The sequence below is a fragment of the Rissa tridactyla genome, chromosome Z, assembly GCF_028500815.1.
Source record: "Rissa tridactyla isolate bRisTri1 chromosome Z, bRisTri1.patW.cur.20221130, whole genome shotgun sequence".
Classification (NCBI taxonomy): Eukaryota; Metazoa; Chordata; class Aves; order Charadriiformes; family Laridae; genus Rissa; species Rissa tridactyla.
The window spans coordinates 56,483,783-56,502,158 of NC_071497.1; the positions used below are offsets into that span (position 1 = coordinate 56,483,783).

Here is an 18,376-nt window from a genome sequence, read left to right on the forward strand (position 1 = left end):
AGGAGGCGGTGCCGGGCCCGGAGCGGGACAGGGTTAGGCGGTGCCGGCGCCACGGGGCGGTCCCCGTAGCCGAGGCGGGCGCCGAGGGCCCGCGGAGGCTGCCGGTCCCCTGCGGGGCGGTACGAGCCGCCCCCCGCGCTACCCCCGCGGCCTACCCGCCGCCCCCGCCCCGGGGGCGGGGCGGGCCAGGCTCAGAAGAGCCGCCCGCGTTTGCCACCTGACCCGCCTCGTCTCTTTTGCACTCCAGGGCACGATGGGCTTCGTCCTCTCCAAGTCCATGAACGACAGCCTGAGGGCTCAGCAGGAGTTTATGGCGATGAACTCGCGGCTTCAGGTAACGCGTGTTGTGGAGGAAGGCGGCCCGCGGCCCGAGCTGGGCCCGCCGAGGTTTGCCCTGCCCCCGGGGTCCCAGGTGCTGCGTTCGCCCGCCCCGCGCCGGCCGCCGCCGCAGCAGGCTCACGTGCGTAAAGCGCCCCTTGGCTGCATCTGACGGCGCCCTCGGCCTGCCGTGTTTACAGGTCGGAGAGGCGGAAACTGTCCTTATGGTAGCCGGACCCTGAAAATACAGTTTTGGAAACTTACCTAAAACAGTCCCCTGAATCACAGCTGGGCTCCTCCGGTGTTAAGCAGCCTGTTAAAGTCAATCGCTTACAGCACGGTGACTAAAACCTGGATACCGTTCTCTTAAAATATGAGTTAAATACGTTTCAACTCTTTCACTATACCAAATCTTTCAAATAGCTCTTTCCTTAGGTTCAGTCAGGTAACTGCGGTTACTCCACATTTCTAGGAAGCCACTACGCAGCTGCTCATTGTCTTAGAAACGTCAGACTAAATAGGACAGAGGGTATTGTGTATTCCCTCTCATAAAATAATAAAATTGCAGCAGAGAAAAAGAAGGAAAACAAGTTGGACTAAGGTTCAGAAAGTTGTGCTGAACAGAACTTACCCTGTAGCACTAGTTATAGCTTTCTAATTCCTTGTTAGGTACCTTATGATCTGTAACTTGTTTACATACTAAATGCTAGAGTGCAATCGGAAGAACTTAGCTAGAGTTTGTCCCTTTAGTTTTGTGTTTAAATTGAATACAGGTAAATTTACAATGTTTGAAGTAGTGATGGATGAACTTCCAATTTATTAGGTTGCCAGTAGATGGCACATTCTAGTTTTCAAAGCAGCTGCAGATAGTACGTTTTGTAGAGTCACATGTAAACTGAACTCTGGAGGTGGCCCTGGAAGCGTGGCTGGGAGGGAGAAAGATAGCATAGGAAAGATGATATAATAAAATACTGGATAGTTCTTAACCGTTTAAAGAAAATCAACGTTTTGGAAGGTTTGTAAACATAATTTTCTGTCTGTGCTGGGTTATATGTTTCTCACAAGTTTTGTGTACAATTTATATTTATTTTTTTCCATATACAAAGGGGTTCCTCCCACCCCAAAAGTTTTTGGAAATCCAAACGGTAGGAACATTTTCAGTTTGGGAGAATGATGATGAAATTAAAGTGGAGGCTTCCTTCATGATCTGCTTCTCTGCTGTGCAGAATGAAAGAGTTGAGGAAACAGCTTGAATTCTGGCTAGCATTTGCAGGGTGCTGCAGGTTTTGAATGGCAAGTGGTCTTTGGCCTCTTGACCCCAGACACCTAACAACTCTAGTTCTAGCCCAAATGCTCAGGCTAACATAAAAATAAACTTCTTTGAGGACAGTTACAAAAAAGCCCTTTCAAGATTGCCTACAAAATTCATGCAAGTTGCTCTTTAGGAACCCTCCCTTTGTTGTATTTCTTCTTTTTGACGATAGTAATAGTCAACATAGTAGATTTCTTTCTAACACCACAAATGCCTGATCGTATCTGATTTGTGCTATGTTTGCAGACATACCAGCTGTGTTAGAATACCTGCATCTTTTAAAAATGCATAAAGTATGCGGTTATGTCAGGTGCGAAACATACAGTGGGGACAAGGGGAGGACTAAATTTTGTGTCCTAAGGGGATGGAAGAAAATGGCTCTGCTCTGAGCTTGGGGAGAGTGTAGGGAAGAGAAAAAGACTGCCAGTAGGCATTTCCGTATGTGAGTAAAACCTGTCATGTGTCTGGAGTCTAGTGTTAGACAAACTACTTTCAGGCTATTTGTGGAAAATAGTATAGCCTGATTTATTTGCTTTTAGACAGAAATTGTAACGATAAATAACCTGGAGAAATTAGGCCATACTAGGACCAGAATGAAATAGCTTAACTAAAAGCATTAGATATTGTCTTATGGTAAAATACTAGGATTTGGATGCTATCAGTTCTCCCATGTCGCTCTGAAAACCATCATATTTATTAATATGTTAATATGAAGTTTCCACTTCAAGCAATATGATGTATTTGCTATGACAGATTAAAAAATACTCATTTGTTTTAAACGTAAATCTATCCCAAAACAACACGGGGGATCGAAACCTCTTGTAGCTTTGCATAATTTCTGAATGTACTTTGGAGTGCCCCATGATTACAATGTTGAGGGAGTAGAGTACTGTTATTACTCCAGGCCAATTGGTGTGGATCAAGAAGTCATCAAAATCGTTTCTCCTGGAATGCCTCCCTACTGGCAATGATGGTGTGACAATGCTCAGAAATGAACTAGTAAGTCTTTGGGTTGACCTGGAGCAAAACACAGCAGGTGTTGGTGACACAGTCAGAAGCTGTGGAGGCTTCTCCTCTTCCTTGTAGGTGAGGAGGAGTCATAAAGTTGCTGTAAATTGTTTGGAACAGGATTTTTGTGCTATCAATTTCCATGACAGAACACTTTTTTTTTTTTTTTTTTTTTAAAAAAAGGGGCAAAACCCCCATGTGTATGTTCTCCTCTGTATAGAGAAGATACAAAGCTGTTCAGTCATTGACTTATCCTCTGTGGAGGATTGTAGGTTGGAAGGAGACTGTTGCAAAAATAGGAAGACGAGTAACAGGACAGAAGTTGATAAAGACCCCTCCAAATCCCAAGGCTTGGTGCATGCTAAAGCTCAGTCACTTTTACAGTTGCTCTGATGCGTGATGACACCCAAACCAGCTCGACTACTTCAGAATAAGAGAATGTTAAAAGATGTTGTAAAGTTGTGTGCATTTTATTTTATTTTTTTATACTCTTCTTGGGATAACTCTGAAAAGAAAGGATTGTGGCCTTGTAAATTGTATCTTAGTGCTCTTTGGAAGAATAGTAAAACCTCAACCATCAGTTTGCCTTGATATTGAAGGACTTGCCGGTTGTTTGCATTGTCTTGGTCTGGATCCAGAATGAAATACCAGTCTGTATCAAGTGGAGACTGTTTATGGTAAAAGTTTGTTGAGGCTTCGTTTTTATCATAATTGCTTCTTAAAGTGTAACTTGCAAAATTCTTTCCAAGCAGTGTACCAGATCTACAGCTCACAGCCTAGCATATGGCCTTGCTAAGTGTTTTTAGCGTGGCTGAATGGGTAAGAGGAGGTTTCAGAGCATTTATAGCATAGTATTTATTTTCATGAGCTATGTGGGTGCTCTTAACACAATTAAAAGCATGAATTTAATGTATATTATCTGTTAAGTGCTATGTTCTGTACTTTCTGTTCTGGTTAGACTTCTATTCTTTGCCTTTTTCTTCAATAACCCAAATGTATACCTTGAAAAAGCTATTTCAGTAACTGTTTACTAAGAAAGCCATTTTCAGATGTACAAGGCAACCTGGAAGAAGATACACATTTTGAAAATGGCAACTAAGAATGCAGCAATATTTGTGGCTGACAGTTCATTCTTCAGTATGGATCAGAACACTTTATTTTATGAAACTGGCTAAATTCACATACTTTGAAACTCGCTAAAGACTTTATAGGGATAAGACAGGCTTAAGCATTAGTGCATAATTACAAGTACATTGTCTTGAAATAATTAAAAAAACATTAAAACAACCTTGTATACTCCATATCTAGTGTTATTTAGAGTGATAAGAAGCAAAATCATGGTAGAAGGTCATGGCATGGTACAGATTAAAATTTTAAATTTAAGTTCTTAGTGAATTCGATTCTAGGACTACATACAGCAAAGCTTACTAAATTAACTTTGCACTACAGAAGAATATTTCTGTGCTGATGTGTAAAAGACATTCTAATTGAAAGACTTTTACTTTAGGGTATAGACATAAAAAAGCCTAAATTCTCCTGTGAAATTTTTGCCAGGCTTTCTCATGCATATAGAGGAATCAAAAATGCTTTTTTGTTTTGAATGGAACCCCATCAACTCAGTACCATGCCACTCCCTCCTTGCCCTCCTCCACTACCCCACCACCACCCCCTGGCCTCCCCCTGGTTAGATTTTAGTTTATGCTCTGTGTTATTTCTATAGCAGTAATACCACTTTTGGCTCTAAAAAGTTGCTTTTCCTTGCGTTGCTTGGGAAACTCTACGCAGGGGAAGCCAAGTCAATTCAGAGGTTTCCTGTATATAGTCTGTCTGTCTGTAAGTAGCCAGTGAACTACACAAAAGGTAACTCTTCAGAGGAGGAGGCTGAGATTTTGTTTTATAAGGGTTTTTTGGGTTATTTTTCCTGTGGTATTATCAGAGTTAAATGACATGAAGATATCTTGCTGTGTGTGAGAATAATAGTGGATGGTAAACCATGGTTTCTAGTCTGTGAAATTAAAAAATTTAAGTCCTTGTAGCATTTGAAATCTTTGGTAACTGTTTTCAATTATATCTCAATGTATAAAGTGTTTTCTTACTTAATGAGAATAAATTTTTCATTGAAACTCCACAAAACATTGGTGGTATACCGAGTCCTTCAATGACTAGCCTTTTTACTCTTTCATATTATTAGCTTGCAAATCATTAATAATTGGATCTGAATTGATGACTAGCTTACAGTTTTGTTATATCACTCTTCTTTTTTTTTTTTTTTCCTAATATGAGACTACCAAAATGGGAAGACAGTGTCTTACTGATTTGTTTGTGATATCTTTATGTATAATAATCGTACCCAAGGGATTAAGCACTCTCTTCGTGCTGTCTAGCTATTGAAGTTTTCACATAGTTACTGCTGTGGGAAAACTAGATAAAAAACAATGAAGAGAAAGAGAAACACTGATTTTGATCAGAGAATGGAAGAGAAAAATCTGTTGTATAGCAGACTGCCTGGTGAAGTGAAGTAAATGAGGGCAGGTCAACTGAAAAAGCAAGAATTATGTAGCTGGAGTTTAGGCCATGTGGAAAAGATTAATTCCTACTTTGTTGAATTGCTAAATGTGATAGTGATCAGGTTCTAAACAATGAACCTATTTTTCCAATAATTTAGAGCACAAGGAATTCTCTAAATCATCACAGAGCATTTTTATTCTGTTAAAAAAGACAACCCAAAAACAACAAAAAAAAACTCAGAAAATGAAAAACCCCTGCGTTTTCTCCAAATGAAACAAAAAATCATATTCTCCCATCCTAAAAAAATTGTTCCTAGTATAGCAGCACAATGGGAGTATTTTGCTGTCACAGCAGATGTTAAGTAAATAAATCTAGAACATACCTGTTCCTTGCGGAAGCTCTTATGATTGATAACGTGCTGGAGTTCCCGCAGAGTTGATGGCTCTGGAGAAGGGACGCCTGTACATGCACAAGTACACACATACACAGCCTGAGAAACAAGCAGGAAGAACAAGAGCTGTTTCTGGTCCCAACACTGCAACATCGTGGTAATAACTGAGATGTGGTAGGACAGCTTATGCAACTGGAAGTAATGGACAGATATAAGCTCTTTGGGAAAGACAGGTAGGGAAGTCAAGGAGAAGAGCTGCTCATGATGTGAAGGAGTAGCTTGTGGGTTCATGTAAGAGGAGAGGCCACAAAACATGACAGTGGTGGGAGTGTGCTGCAGACCACCGATCAGGGTGACGAAGTACTTCATGTACTTTAAACAACTTAAGAAAGCCTCTGGTTTACTGACTCTGGTTCTCAGGAGACTTCAGTCTCCCTAACATCTCCTGGAAGGGCCATAAAGCAGGACATAAGCAATTGAGTACATTTCTGGAAAATGTGAGGGATAACTGATACAGGTAGGTACTGGATGGGCCATCCAGGGCTCATGCACAGCTGGATTTGTTACTCACAAATAGGGAAGAACTGACTTGGGGATGTAATAGCAAAGGCAGTCTTGGTTGTGGTGGCGAGATCAGGGTCCTGAGGGTACTGAGGAAGGTACATAGCATAGTGCAGGACAAGGTAGGACACAGGGGGACAAGGGGCAACAGGCACAAGCTAGAACATGGGAAATTCCATCTCAACGTGAGGAAAAATTCCTTAGTTTGAGGGCGACAGAGCACTGGAACAGGCTGCACAGAGAGGTGGTGGAGTGTCGTCTGGAGATACTCAAAATCTGCCTGCTTTGGCAGGGGAGTTGGACTAGATAGATTATCTTCTATCATCTGGGAAGGGAAAGGTCCCTTCCAACCCCTATGATTCTGTGATAGTGCAGACCCTGCACATTGGAAGAAGAAGTTCCCTTATTCAGGGAACTGGTAGGTGAGATGCCATAGGAAGCAGCTCTGGAGGATAAAGGAGTTCAAGAAAGCTGATGTGTTTAAGGACATACTTGTCCTAGTGTACCTGGCAACAACACAGGCTGGGGGATGAAAACTGGGGAGCAACTTTGTAGAGATGGAGGGGACACTGGAAGACAGCAACCAGAGCATATGCCAGCAGTTTGCCCTGGCAGCAGAGAGTCAAAAGGACCAACAAGGAGGGCTTCATAAGCAGTAGTACAGCCAGTAGGTTGAGGAAAATGTCTGTTGCCTTCTGTTCACTGCTTTGTTAAAAGCATTTAGATACTGCATCCTGGTTTTGCCCCCCTTCTTCTCCCCCCATGCAAGAAAAACGTAGATGAAAAGGAGCAGGTTTAGCAGCAGGGCTTGATCACTTCTTGAGAGGAGGCCAAGTAAGCTGGACTTGTGCAGCCTGGACTTAGTCAGAGCCTTATTCACGCCTTCTGAGGTGCAGGACCAACAGCAGACTCCCAGCAACTGTGAGGTTATCAAGAAAGCAGAGCCAGGGTGTTCACAGTGGTGGAGGAGGGTGAGAGACAGTGGGTGTTGAAACAGGATGGGGGGAGCAGTTCTGACTGAATATAAGGAGAAACCTTTTCCCCCCACAAGGACAACTCAGCAGAGGTGCAGTGAAGCTGCCTCCATCCTTCAAGGTTTTCAAGACCCGACTGGATAAAGCCCTGAGCAACCTGGTCTAATCACATAGCTGACCCTGTTCTGAGCAGGACCTGCTGAGGTCCTGTCCAACCTGAGTTACTCTGTGGTGCTCTGACCGCCATGGAAGCAGGCACAGACTGTGGGCCCACTTTATTTTGTGGGTCCTATGAGGCAGGATTTCCTCGCATCTGCTTCTTCCCAGACTGAGAATTGTGATGAGTTACAGCTTGATGTCTGCACTCCTGTGCATGCTGCACATGCACAGCAGCAATCTGCTGAGACAAGCTGTGACTTGGTCCAACTGCTGACAGTTGTTAGACAGATTTTAGGTATGTGTGATACTGATACAGAAGTAACATCGCAAGGAAGAGGATTCAGAATTAAAGCCTCAGTGTGCCCTGCATGTCAGATTGCAAAAACTAAACAAAAATCTGGTTGTCTGTGGGAGTAATTTACTTGAAACAGAATTGTACAATCATTGCTGTATTCACAGGTAAAGTTTCCACAACGCTGCTTAATACTGCATATTCAGCAGTCGCATATACCTGAGTTGGTTAAAATGAGCAATTTCAGTAAAAAGCTATAATCATTATTTACGCAAATCTTGTTTAAAAAGTCTTGCTTTCAGGTTACAGCAGGTTGGCTCTGCCAGACCTTCAGGGACAGATCAGACTCATAAAAGTAGAAGACCTGGAGGACTGGAATTCTTGAAAAATTTAAGTTTTAGGAGAAAATAATACAGGAGGAAAGAAAAATCACTGAAAGAGCTGGAAAGAAAAGAGACTAGTTAGTGCTCAGGGCATATTGTTGTTTCTGTGGCTAAAAGATTTTGTTGTTCTTGTTTTGGGATAGCAGTTCAGAGTGATTTGGAGTTTTGTTCAGTTGAATTTTGGGGTTTTTTGCCCAGCAAGAGAATGTCTTATCAGACAAAAGGATAATCTTCTCTGTGGGAAAGCATAATTGCATTCAGGAGTCAGAGATAGTCCTCCAAATTAATCTTTGATGGCAGTCACATAACCTTTGAGAAAATAAACAGGCTAGGAAAATAATATACTTCTGACAAATCTTGTATTTACCCGTAATAAAAATGTTTTATTATAACCTCCTGTCTGCCATATGAATCTCTGGATAGTCTCATTCCTGTTCTCCTGCCATCCCTTCTCTCTCCCTATTTTATTATGTCAGACTGTAAAGTGCATTCTTCTCCCCAGGTAATATTGGATAGCCAGGAAACAGCCATAGATCTGCTCTCATAGCAGTTAGTCTTTGGGAGTTTATAGACTTGCTCTCTGTATGCTGCCTGTGTAGGCATGGGAAAGGTTCCATACTCCTTCGTGAAAAAAAATGCCAATATCAAATAAAGCTGGAACAGTAAGGGACAGATTTTTCTATTTTAACAGTGCCGTGCACTTACATCCTCTTTTCTGAAAACCTGTGCCAGCCTCTCCTTGTTTTTTCAAATCTTTTCCCTCTTTTGGGATCCCCAATGTCATATAGGTTTGTTTTGAGCCATAGGAAGACTACACTATCATATTCTGATGAGGGACAGTCAGTGGTATTGAAGCTCCTCTGCAGTTCTGTACCTAACTGGATACATTTATGCTCCTTTCTCTCTTTCTGTCTTCCCAACGCCCCATCCGCCCCCGCTTGGTGGTGGTTTTGTTTAGGTTTGTGTTTTGGTGGGTTTTTTTCCTTCTTTGTTTTAACAGCTCCTTTTGAAGCTTTGGGAGTGATGCAAAATAATAAGGGAAATTTTTTAAAAGGCATTTTTTCCCCCTGATTAGTAAAAATTGTTAAGTTGAATAGCTGGTAAGATGGTATAAAACGTCGTTAGGGAAACTCATCTTCCAGTGCAATGATGCATAGTCTGACTTTTTAAAGATGAAAAAGAATATAGCGGTTTCTCTGTAAATGAAACATCCTTTTGGACACAGCACAGAAATGGCAAAAACATATTTGACTTCTGCAGAGTCTGTACCTATAGAAATAACTTAATTAATTCAAATTATAAATCACAAGATTTCTACTTGTGAAAATGACTCTTCAGCATTCTGAGCTTTCATCTGTTCTTCAGCTCTTGCGTATGGAGAAAGACGTATGCATTTTACACTCTATGTATGAGCTATGGCACGTGCATTCGTGATCCAGCTTGAAGTGAAACTGCTGTTGAATGTTTTCCATGTTTGCAAATGGCTCTAATGTCTTGGTCTCCTAAGAAGATGATTTGGAACATTATTTCATTGTAACGTTAATTTCAGTGTAAACATGCATTTCATTAGACTGTAATTTGACTTTACAAAAGATGTGTGACAAAAGTATTTGTATTTGGAAAAATTATATCAAAAACTCAGTGAAAGCATAGCTAAATGCAGCTTAATATAATATTTTTTCTTTCCTCTACACTGTCAGCACTTGGTTAGAGGCAGAACATAGAGCATGATTGCATTACTTTCCTGCCAGGGCTGTGTTGCCTTAAGAGGTTTGCATTGAGTGGCAAGGAACAAGTTTTCATCTTCAACAATTTGTTCTTAAATCTGAAATGAAAGTATAGAAGTACCACGTAGCAAGCTTCTTAACAGACCATGTCTTATGACCAAACCATTTTGGATTTTTTTTCTGCACTAAAGTAATAATAATAGTAAAAAAATAAAGTCAGACCTATTATAAGTGATAAAAAAGGACCAGAACATTTCAATTTATATCCAGACACTCAGCAGTTTCTCAAAATAAAATCTGGCCATAATTCAGTGAGATGTTGTTTGTGTAAAATTCTAGATTGAGGGATTAGTTTAGTATTCTGATTGTCTTGATGAATTGGAAAATGCCTGAAATAATGGGCAATGGTATAATAGGTAATAGAATAAATAACCAGTCCAGAGCATTATATCCAAGAAGGAAAGGTTAAATAGATTAACCTGGTAGTGGTGATTAGACTTCAGGAGCTTAAAAAAAGACCTAGGTTTTATATACTTGTGCATAAATAAACATATATTTTTATACGCTGACATATAAGTTGAATCGACAGCACAGATTCTTGTAAAAAGCCAATATAATTGTGGATTTATTAACCAACTTTTTTCCAATTTTATATCAACCAAATTGAATTACTCAATTTGCACTACTGATGACTTTGATGGGAAAAAGCTTTTGATACTTCTTTTAATGAGCTGAGAAGCTGTGGAAAGTTCAGAGTATGGTAGTAAGAATAATAAAGGCATTAGAACCTATGAGGAAAGGATGACAAAATCGTTATTTGTCTCATGCTATAAACACTTCTGTTATGAATTTTAAGTTTGTGTGTGATGGTGGTGGTTTTTTAATCCACTCATTTTTCTCATGCGTCCTTCTAGAGATACTGAGTCTTTTCCGTTGCAAAAGCAAGCAAGCAAGAATCGGGATAAATATTGTGAGTCTTTGAGTCCTGAACTGTCATTATACGAGTTACTAAGAAAGGCAGTGAAATCTGTCGCTGGTGGTCTTGGCTGGGATAAACAAATGTTTATTTCAGCTCCCTGCATTCAGGCTAACTTTAAAGGACCTGTGAATGTGCTTTCTCGCCGTGTCCTCATGACTGTGCAAACACAGAAGGTGCAGTACCTGAACAGAATGCAGGTCCCCTTAACCCAGGGCTGGCTAATATGTAACAATTCTTTCTTCAAAATTTATTTTGCACTTAATAGTGTTTCTTCCTTAGCAACATCTCTTTTCCAGCTTTATAATTTCTAACCAGCTCAAACACATAAGTAAATGTGATATTTATTTATTTTTCTTAATACAGAAAATACCTGTTTTTCAGGACTTAACACTGATTTTTGTGTGAGTTATGTTTAATGTTATGTTACTAGTGAGGTTTTTATCTAGCGAAGATTACAAGATGTTGCTACTTCAATTATACAGCTGTTTGTTCCTGGTGTTTGGTTTTCATCTCAATAGCTTTTTGAAAACGTACACAACAATTGTAAGATTTATATATGCCCGGTAAGAAATAAATTTAAACTTTTCAATAGGAGTGTTAAGGTTTTGGTTTGGTTTGGGTTTTTTTTTGGTTGGTTGGTTGTTTTTTTTGTTGGTGGTGGTGATGGTGGTGGGGTTTTTTTGTTTGTTTGGTTGGTTGGTTTGGTTTGGTTTTTTATTGCAAAGTATCTGATAATCTAGTTATCCTCCTAGGGTTTTGAAATTCTTACTTTTTCAAAATAGAAGTTTCTGTGGTAACGTATGCAACAGTATATAGTGAAAGAGACAGCTGAAGCATTTTAAACATTTGTTCAAGTGAAAAATGAGATTACTCATTTAGTGTAGATAAAGTACAGGCAGTATTTGTACCTGCGTAGTTACTAAATGTTTTTTATACAAATATGTACACCTTCCTTAAGTTATTGTTTTTGTGATATTTGAATTGAATAATGGGTTCTACTGTCCTTAGGATACATTAATACATAACACTTTGATGAACTTCCTTTAGTACTGCAGATACTGAGAATTTTATGAGGGAAAAATGAGGAAAACCTGACTTATTTATCAGGAAGCTCAGTGATCTCCTCTGCCCTAACTGGGAAAGAATTTGTGTTTGAGGGGAAGGTTTTATATGCATATTTTTTATTTAAGTTATAGTAAAAATGTGTTAAGAATGTAAAGATGCTCTTACAAGATCACTAGGTCACTAGGAGCTTTATCTTATCACAGAATGGTAGGGGCTGGAAGGGACCTCTGGAGATCATCAAGTGCCACCCGCCTGCCAGAGCAGGGTCACCTACAGCAGGTTGCACAGGAATGCGTCCAGGTGGTTTTTGAATGTCTCCAGAGTTGGAGACTCCACCACCTCTCTGGGCAGCCTGTTCCAGTGCTCTGCCACCCTCAAAGTAAAGAAGTTCCTCCTTATGTTTCGGTGGAACTTCCTATGTTCAAGTTTGTGCCCGTGACCTCTTGTCCTGTCACTGGGCACCACTGAAAAGAGCCCGGCCCCATCCTCCTGACACCCACCCGTGAAGTATTTAGAAGTGTTGATAAGGTCCCCCCTCAGCCGTCTTTTTTGCAGACTGAAGAGACCCAAATCCCTCAGCCTTTCCTCATAAGAGAGGTGCTCCAGTCCCCTAATCATCTTGGTAGCCCTTTGCTGCACCCTTTCCAGCAGTTCCCTGTCCTTCTTGAACCGGGGAGCCCAGAACTGGACACAGTACTCCAGGTGCGGCCTCACCAAGGCAGAGTAGCAGGGGAGGATGACGTCCCTCCACCTGCTTGCCACACTCTTCTTGATGCACCCCAGGATGCCATTGGCCTTCTTGGCCACAAAGGCACATTGCTGGTTCAAAACATGAGCCAGAAATTATGACAAACTAGACATTAGGCCACATCCCATTTTAGTAATTCAACTTAGATAGAAATGCAAAATGTTAATGAAAACCAGAGGAGAAGAAAACAAAACTTTTGAAATGGGAAAATATTAATGTTTGTTCAATATGTAGTAAACTAAGAGTACTCTATCTTAGACATGTGAAATGAATTGACCTAATAAGCGTATCATTTTGTTCTTGGTAGGGACCTGTCTCTTTTACATGTTCCTGCCCTTATCCTAGGATGCTTTTTCAGTGATGAGCTAAAAGCAGGAATGGAAAAGAGAGTATAAGAAAGTATGAGTAAGGGCAGGGGGAGATGGTCTCTGTTTTATTTGAAGATGAAGTATATTTGCAAGTAGTGGTGTGGCATTCTGTTGGGATTTTTCTTAATAAATTCAATTAACCCATTACTCAGTCAACATACTGTTGATGAGTTATCAGTTGATAGGTGGCTGTTGAAAGGCATACGCATGCTATGATTTGACTCTTGGCAGGAAAAAGAATGGCTAATATTAAAATGCCAATGAGTTTCTGAACAATAAAACTTCTTTTCATGCTTTATCACTTTCATTGATTAAAAAAGAAAGAGAACTGACACATGCATAGGCTGCTTTCTTTAGAGTCCTTCCTGTGCCTAATAACACTTTGTGTGATGACATTCTTTCCATCTACAGATTTGCCAACTTATCTGTGTTGGTAAAAGATCAGCCACGTCCATGATGATACCTGAAAAGTTAAATTTTTCCTAATGTCTTAGGGTACTGAGTAATCTTCTGCAAGGTTTTTGTAAGTCCGTAACTTTTTCCTCTCTAAAGTTTTCAGTGAGAATTAGTCAAAATGATTTTTTTTTAAGTTCTATTACAATGAAAACAATTGTTCCCTTTCTTCTGTGTGATGTAAAATGTAAGCAAGCTTTCCCTTTCCTGACTACTACCATCCTTTTCCCTTTGGAGTGGGAAATCACTAGATTTGTTTTCTATTGACAAGATACTGGTAGCGCTTATGGCATCTCTAATGCATTTGTCTTAAAGCATTAGAAAAATTGTCTTGCCCCTTAGGTGATCTGGGCTTAATTCAGGAAATAAATGCTCTCTGGTAACAATTCTATATCCTTATTAGTCTCTGTGCATCAAATGGAACAGAACAAGATGAATGATATCTGCGCTGAGAAAGATTAGAACAATCGATCTCACAGGGAAAAAGCCAGTTTGGTTGGTATTATCTGGGAGATTGTACGCTCTGCCTGATCACTGTAAAGAAATAAACATAATGGTTTACAAAGAGCAGGTTTTAATAGCTATTTCCAACATGCAAGCGCCAGCTACCAGCAAACAATGCAAAACAGACAGATTGCTCGAGTTCTACCAGTCTTTTTGCTGGGGAATATCTGTGACTGTGACATATCATTGTGAATGCAGCTTGCTTAGGTAAAACTTTTCTCTTGATTGGAGGTGTACTGCAGCTAACCCTTACACATGTAGGCTTAGTTTATTGGGGGGATTTAACTGATTTCAAAGAAAAAATGCCTTCTGAAGCTGCCTACTTCAACACTATGAATTTTCCGTAGTTCCTTACTTCTTGGTAGAGCAAACCTACCACTGTAGTCTTCTGCTGTTAAGTCCACTGCAGTCAAATCTGTACATTTACTTGTTTTTCTATGAAATACTATTTCTTGAATGCTAAGTTTTTAAAAAAAAAAGTGTGCGTGGGGCGGGGAAGGAGAGCCCTGTATTGAGCAGAACTTGTAAGAGCCCAGGAGGTACAATGGCTAAGTAAATAGATCTTATACCTGTTTTAATTCCATGACCATAATGGTGTAAAGAGAGCCACATTAATTTTGCAAGTCAGAATCTGAAATGGATAGGAAGAAACATCATATTTGCAGGTTTTGTTGGTATTATAACACCCTTTCATGCTGCAGTATCATTTTACAGCCATTTCTTCTGGTTATCATTTTCGATTCAATGCTCTCGGTCCTTATTGCATTTTTAAAAAACAGGTTTATAAGGCACACCAGGAGTGTACCTAGAGGCATTACTGGGGGATGGAAATAATGAATTGCATAATTCTTACTTATTCACTTATTAGCCAGATTTACTGACATTTACAATATCAAATGACTTGATATTGTAATGTTAACTCTCTTTCTTATACTGCTCAATCTATTTTACTATTCCTACAGCATGCATACATGTTTTTTACATCACTGACTATCCAATAACTTTGGTTTGTCTTTATAGAGCTTGTAAAAAAACTCCTGAGAATTCTAAACACTGATAACAGTACCTTAAAATTTTGCTTGCTCTGTAAATAAGATTATTAAATGCAGGTGGAGGACACCCTTCTTGACTCTGTTGCATGCTCATTGCTCAAAGGCTACACGGCAGAAGCATGGAAATGCTAGGTTACTGCCAAGAAATCTTACTTTCATACTACAGTCCATTGGATTGAGCCTCTCCATTGCACAGCTTAAAACGTCAAATGGATTTGGGTGCCTTTGATGTTATTTTCTTTTTACAAGGCATGTAATTCCAGTAACTCACTGACAACAACAGGAATACAAAGGGTTTTTTTTAGTGCAGTTTACTTTCTGACTTTAGGCTAATTTTGTTAGTCACCTTTCTTTTTATGGTAGGTCTTAGCTCATAAATATTTTGTAATGTGCCTTTACACTTGGAAGCTTTAAAATTTGAATTTTCAGGGAGTGTAGTTTCTTGCAGTGCCAATAATTTTAATTGCTCTGTGTACTTGATGTGAAAAATATTTGCAAACAAGCTTTGAAGCTGCAGGATAAAACATTTAAGTCTGATTTATTTTAACTGTTTGATCTAGAGGCCCATTTCCTGACACTTCTGTGTGCATGCTGGTCATAGAACCAAGCAGACACTGTGAAATTATTACAAGTTATCATCTCTGTATTGCACTCTGGTGGCTTACAATGGAGGTGTAAACATAGGTATCACTATTCTGTTTTCCATTTATTTTTGCTAAACAACCAGTTGCGGCAACTTCTGGTTTTGCACATTGATTGCAGAGGACAACACCTAGGACGAGTCACGTAAGGCTTTAATCTTTCATCTGCTTATGAAATACCAGGTGTACTGCTACTGCAAGGGGTTTGTGCAGTTACTTAGCTATAGTACCTGCACACCAACTTTTATATGTGTTTGGTAAGTGATTTGCAGATTTTTCTATCTGTGACTCTCATATTTTTGAAAAATTAAGCCTTATTTTCATTGTGCCTCTGAGTACTCAAAAGTTAGAAGTTACTAGTTGTTTAAAGAATGCCGTCAGAGTCTCTGATCATTGAAAAACTGTGAGTGAAAATAACCTTCTATTATAGGCACAGTAGCCATGGCCTATAACAGGTGTGCAAGAGATTAGCCTGTGACAGAACTGGAGGTCCTTTTAGCATGAGTGTAAGGCTATTCCAACAGTTTCTCCATGTTTCTCTTTTCTTAGATTTAGACAGTGAGTTTCAGAACTTAAGCAGAGATGGTATATATTTGTGTGGCCGATAATTCCTTCTAAGGTAGATTAATTCGTTTTCTGTCTGAATATCTGTTTACCAGGCTGTCAGCATAATTATGTCTTAATGATGGTGACATGAAATACAGTTCCCTAAATAGGCTTACTGCCACAACAACGCTCAAGCCAAGAGTTTGTCCTGCCCAATATTTTAGAGGGATTGATGAAAATAGCGTTATCTGCCAGGACAGCCATTAAATACATCAGGGTGCAAACAGAGGCTTCACCCAGGGGTGGTTACTATATCTTCCTCTCTCCAGATAAATATTCTCCTGCATGAAATACATCAAAGAAATCATATGTAATACACATGGACAGTGAAGAGAAAGCATTTTGCACTGAATCTGCTTGCCATTTCTGTTGAGCCTTTGTACACCACCCTGCATCCCATTTGTTTTGCTTTGTGCGTCACCTTAATACAAAAACCAAAGTAGCGTCTGTTCCTTCCTACAGCATCTGAACATGAAACAGAAAGGCAGAAAGAAAGAGAGAAAACAAGCTAAGAGTCTAAAGTATCAGAAATGTCCAATTTATCTACCAGTGCTGATGTGGCTTGTAATCCAGAGAGGACTCTATTTTTTTGCAAGTTGTCGAAGTTGATTAAATTATTTCAGATGAGAATTTTCCCCCACTGGATTTTAATCAATGAAATGATGGTATAAATGCTCTTTTCTATGGTTTGACATCATTGTGACAGTCTGAAGAATAATCAATAGAAATGATAAGGTTGGTTACCACTGACTAGTTTATTAGCATTATCAGTTTCACAGCGACTGACCTTTTCCCTCTCCGCCTCACTTCTCTTCATCTGTCATGTTTCATTTTGTCAGATTGATTTCCTTTTACTATAACAGTTGGTATGTGGCAGACTTCAAATGCTAATCAGCCCTTACACTTTCTCACACGGTGTTGAGAAACTACTAGCTGTATTTAAAGAAAAACAGGAAAGTTATTTCTAATCAGGTCCTCCTCAGAGTGTTATAAAATATAAAATGTTACTTGCTACTATTACCCATTTTATTTTGAAATTGCTAAACTTAAATTTTAAAATTAGGTGATCAGTATTTATGACCAGTAAAGAAGTTGCTACTGTCATTTAAGAAAAATCTGTTAATTATGGAATTAAACTCACAGAAATTTATGTAGGGTTTTTTTTTTTATTATGATATTAACTGTACTTGTATAGGTATCTCTAAAACATGGTCTGATTGTTGTAGGATATGATTTCTTAACAGTAATAGAAAAGCACGCTTGGATGTGTACCCATGCATCAACATTACAACTTCAGCTGTCTTGTGCCATGCACAGCAACTTGGCTGGGAAAACTACAGCATCTGCCTTTCTCCCATGGTTAATCTGAACCTGAGACTCTTTACATGACTATGGTTGCATAAAAACTGTAAGTAAATAGTCCCTATTGAAGTTTTTAAGTCTATATAGATGGGAGGCTTTTGCATTTAAAATGAAATAGAATTTATTCCCTAAGACATGGCACTTGGATGGTGAACTGTTGTTCACCTGGTGTGTATGATGTGCACCCGTGGCTTGCTTCCTCAATAATCAGCTTCTCCTGCCAGTGAGATTATTCTAAATATGCTACAGCATGCCTCTGCTACGTTTGAATAATACACTTTTTTTTATCTTATCACCTATAAAGTTCTATGTGTGGAGTTATGGTTTGCAGTAAAATTAATACCTACTGTTCTTAATTCTTGCTTCTGATCTGCCATAATGGGAAAAGAAGTCATCTTAAATATCATTGCAAAATAAGTCCTAAGGGTGTAGGACTTGGCCTTTGTCATAAAATCTGCATGTTAATAAACACAAAAGTCTTCTCCACCCCTTCACTTCCCCAGTGTGGCTGGCATTTTCAATAGAACACATGTGGAGTAAAATAAGACACAATTACTAAGAAATTAACAGCTGAAAATGGGATATTGATTTGAACTGCAGTCAAACATGATTTGGTTTTCTGTCTTTCATCTAATTTGGAGTCATCTTTTGGGGTGGACTCCTGAATCCTTCCCTACAGGGATCTGCTTTCAAATCCTGACTTGCTTAAGGTTAACGTAATCTTAATAGTTTCGCCTTATGATGTGCCAATACTTGTTCAGTGTAAAGTCAGCATATCAGGCTATCCTGGTCATTCAAAAGTGTCAGAGCTCAAGATGCTCAGTTCAGATCGGCATGTTAAGTGGGTAAGCACAAGGACATTGGCCCTGAATTGTTCTAAATTTTGAATGATTGAGGAACATAGAAGTTGCCTGAGTGCCCAGGTAGGTGCTTGATTTTGCAATTTAGAGTATGCAAAATTCGTT

General features: G+C 39.5%; 1 protein-coding gene across 3 annotated transcripts in view; it reads left to right on the forward strand.

Moving 5' to 3' along the window:
* Nucleotides 1–18,376, forward strand: part of PLGRKT (plasminogen receptor with a C-terminal lysine) — a 30,708-nt gene that overhangs the window by 472 nt on the left and 11,860 nt on the right. For 2 of the 3 annotated variants that reach the window (XM_054186408.1, XM_054186406.1), the window contains exon 2: nt 248–334. In XM_054186408.1, the coding sequence (XP_054042383.1) occupies nt 248–334 (87 nt within the window). Of the gene's footprint in view, nt 1; nt 120–247; nt 335–18,376 lie in introns of those variants that run through there. The other variant, XM_054186407.1, reaches the window with a different exon arrangement.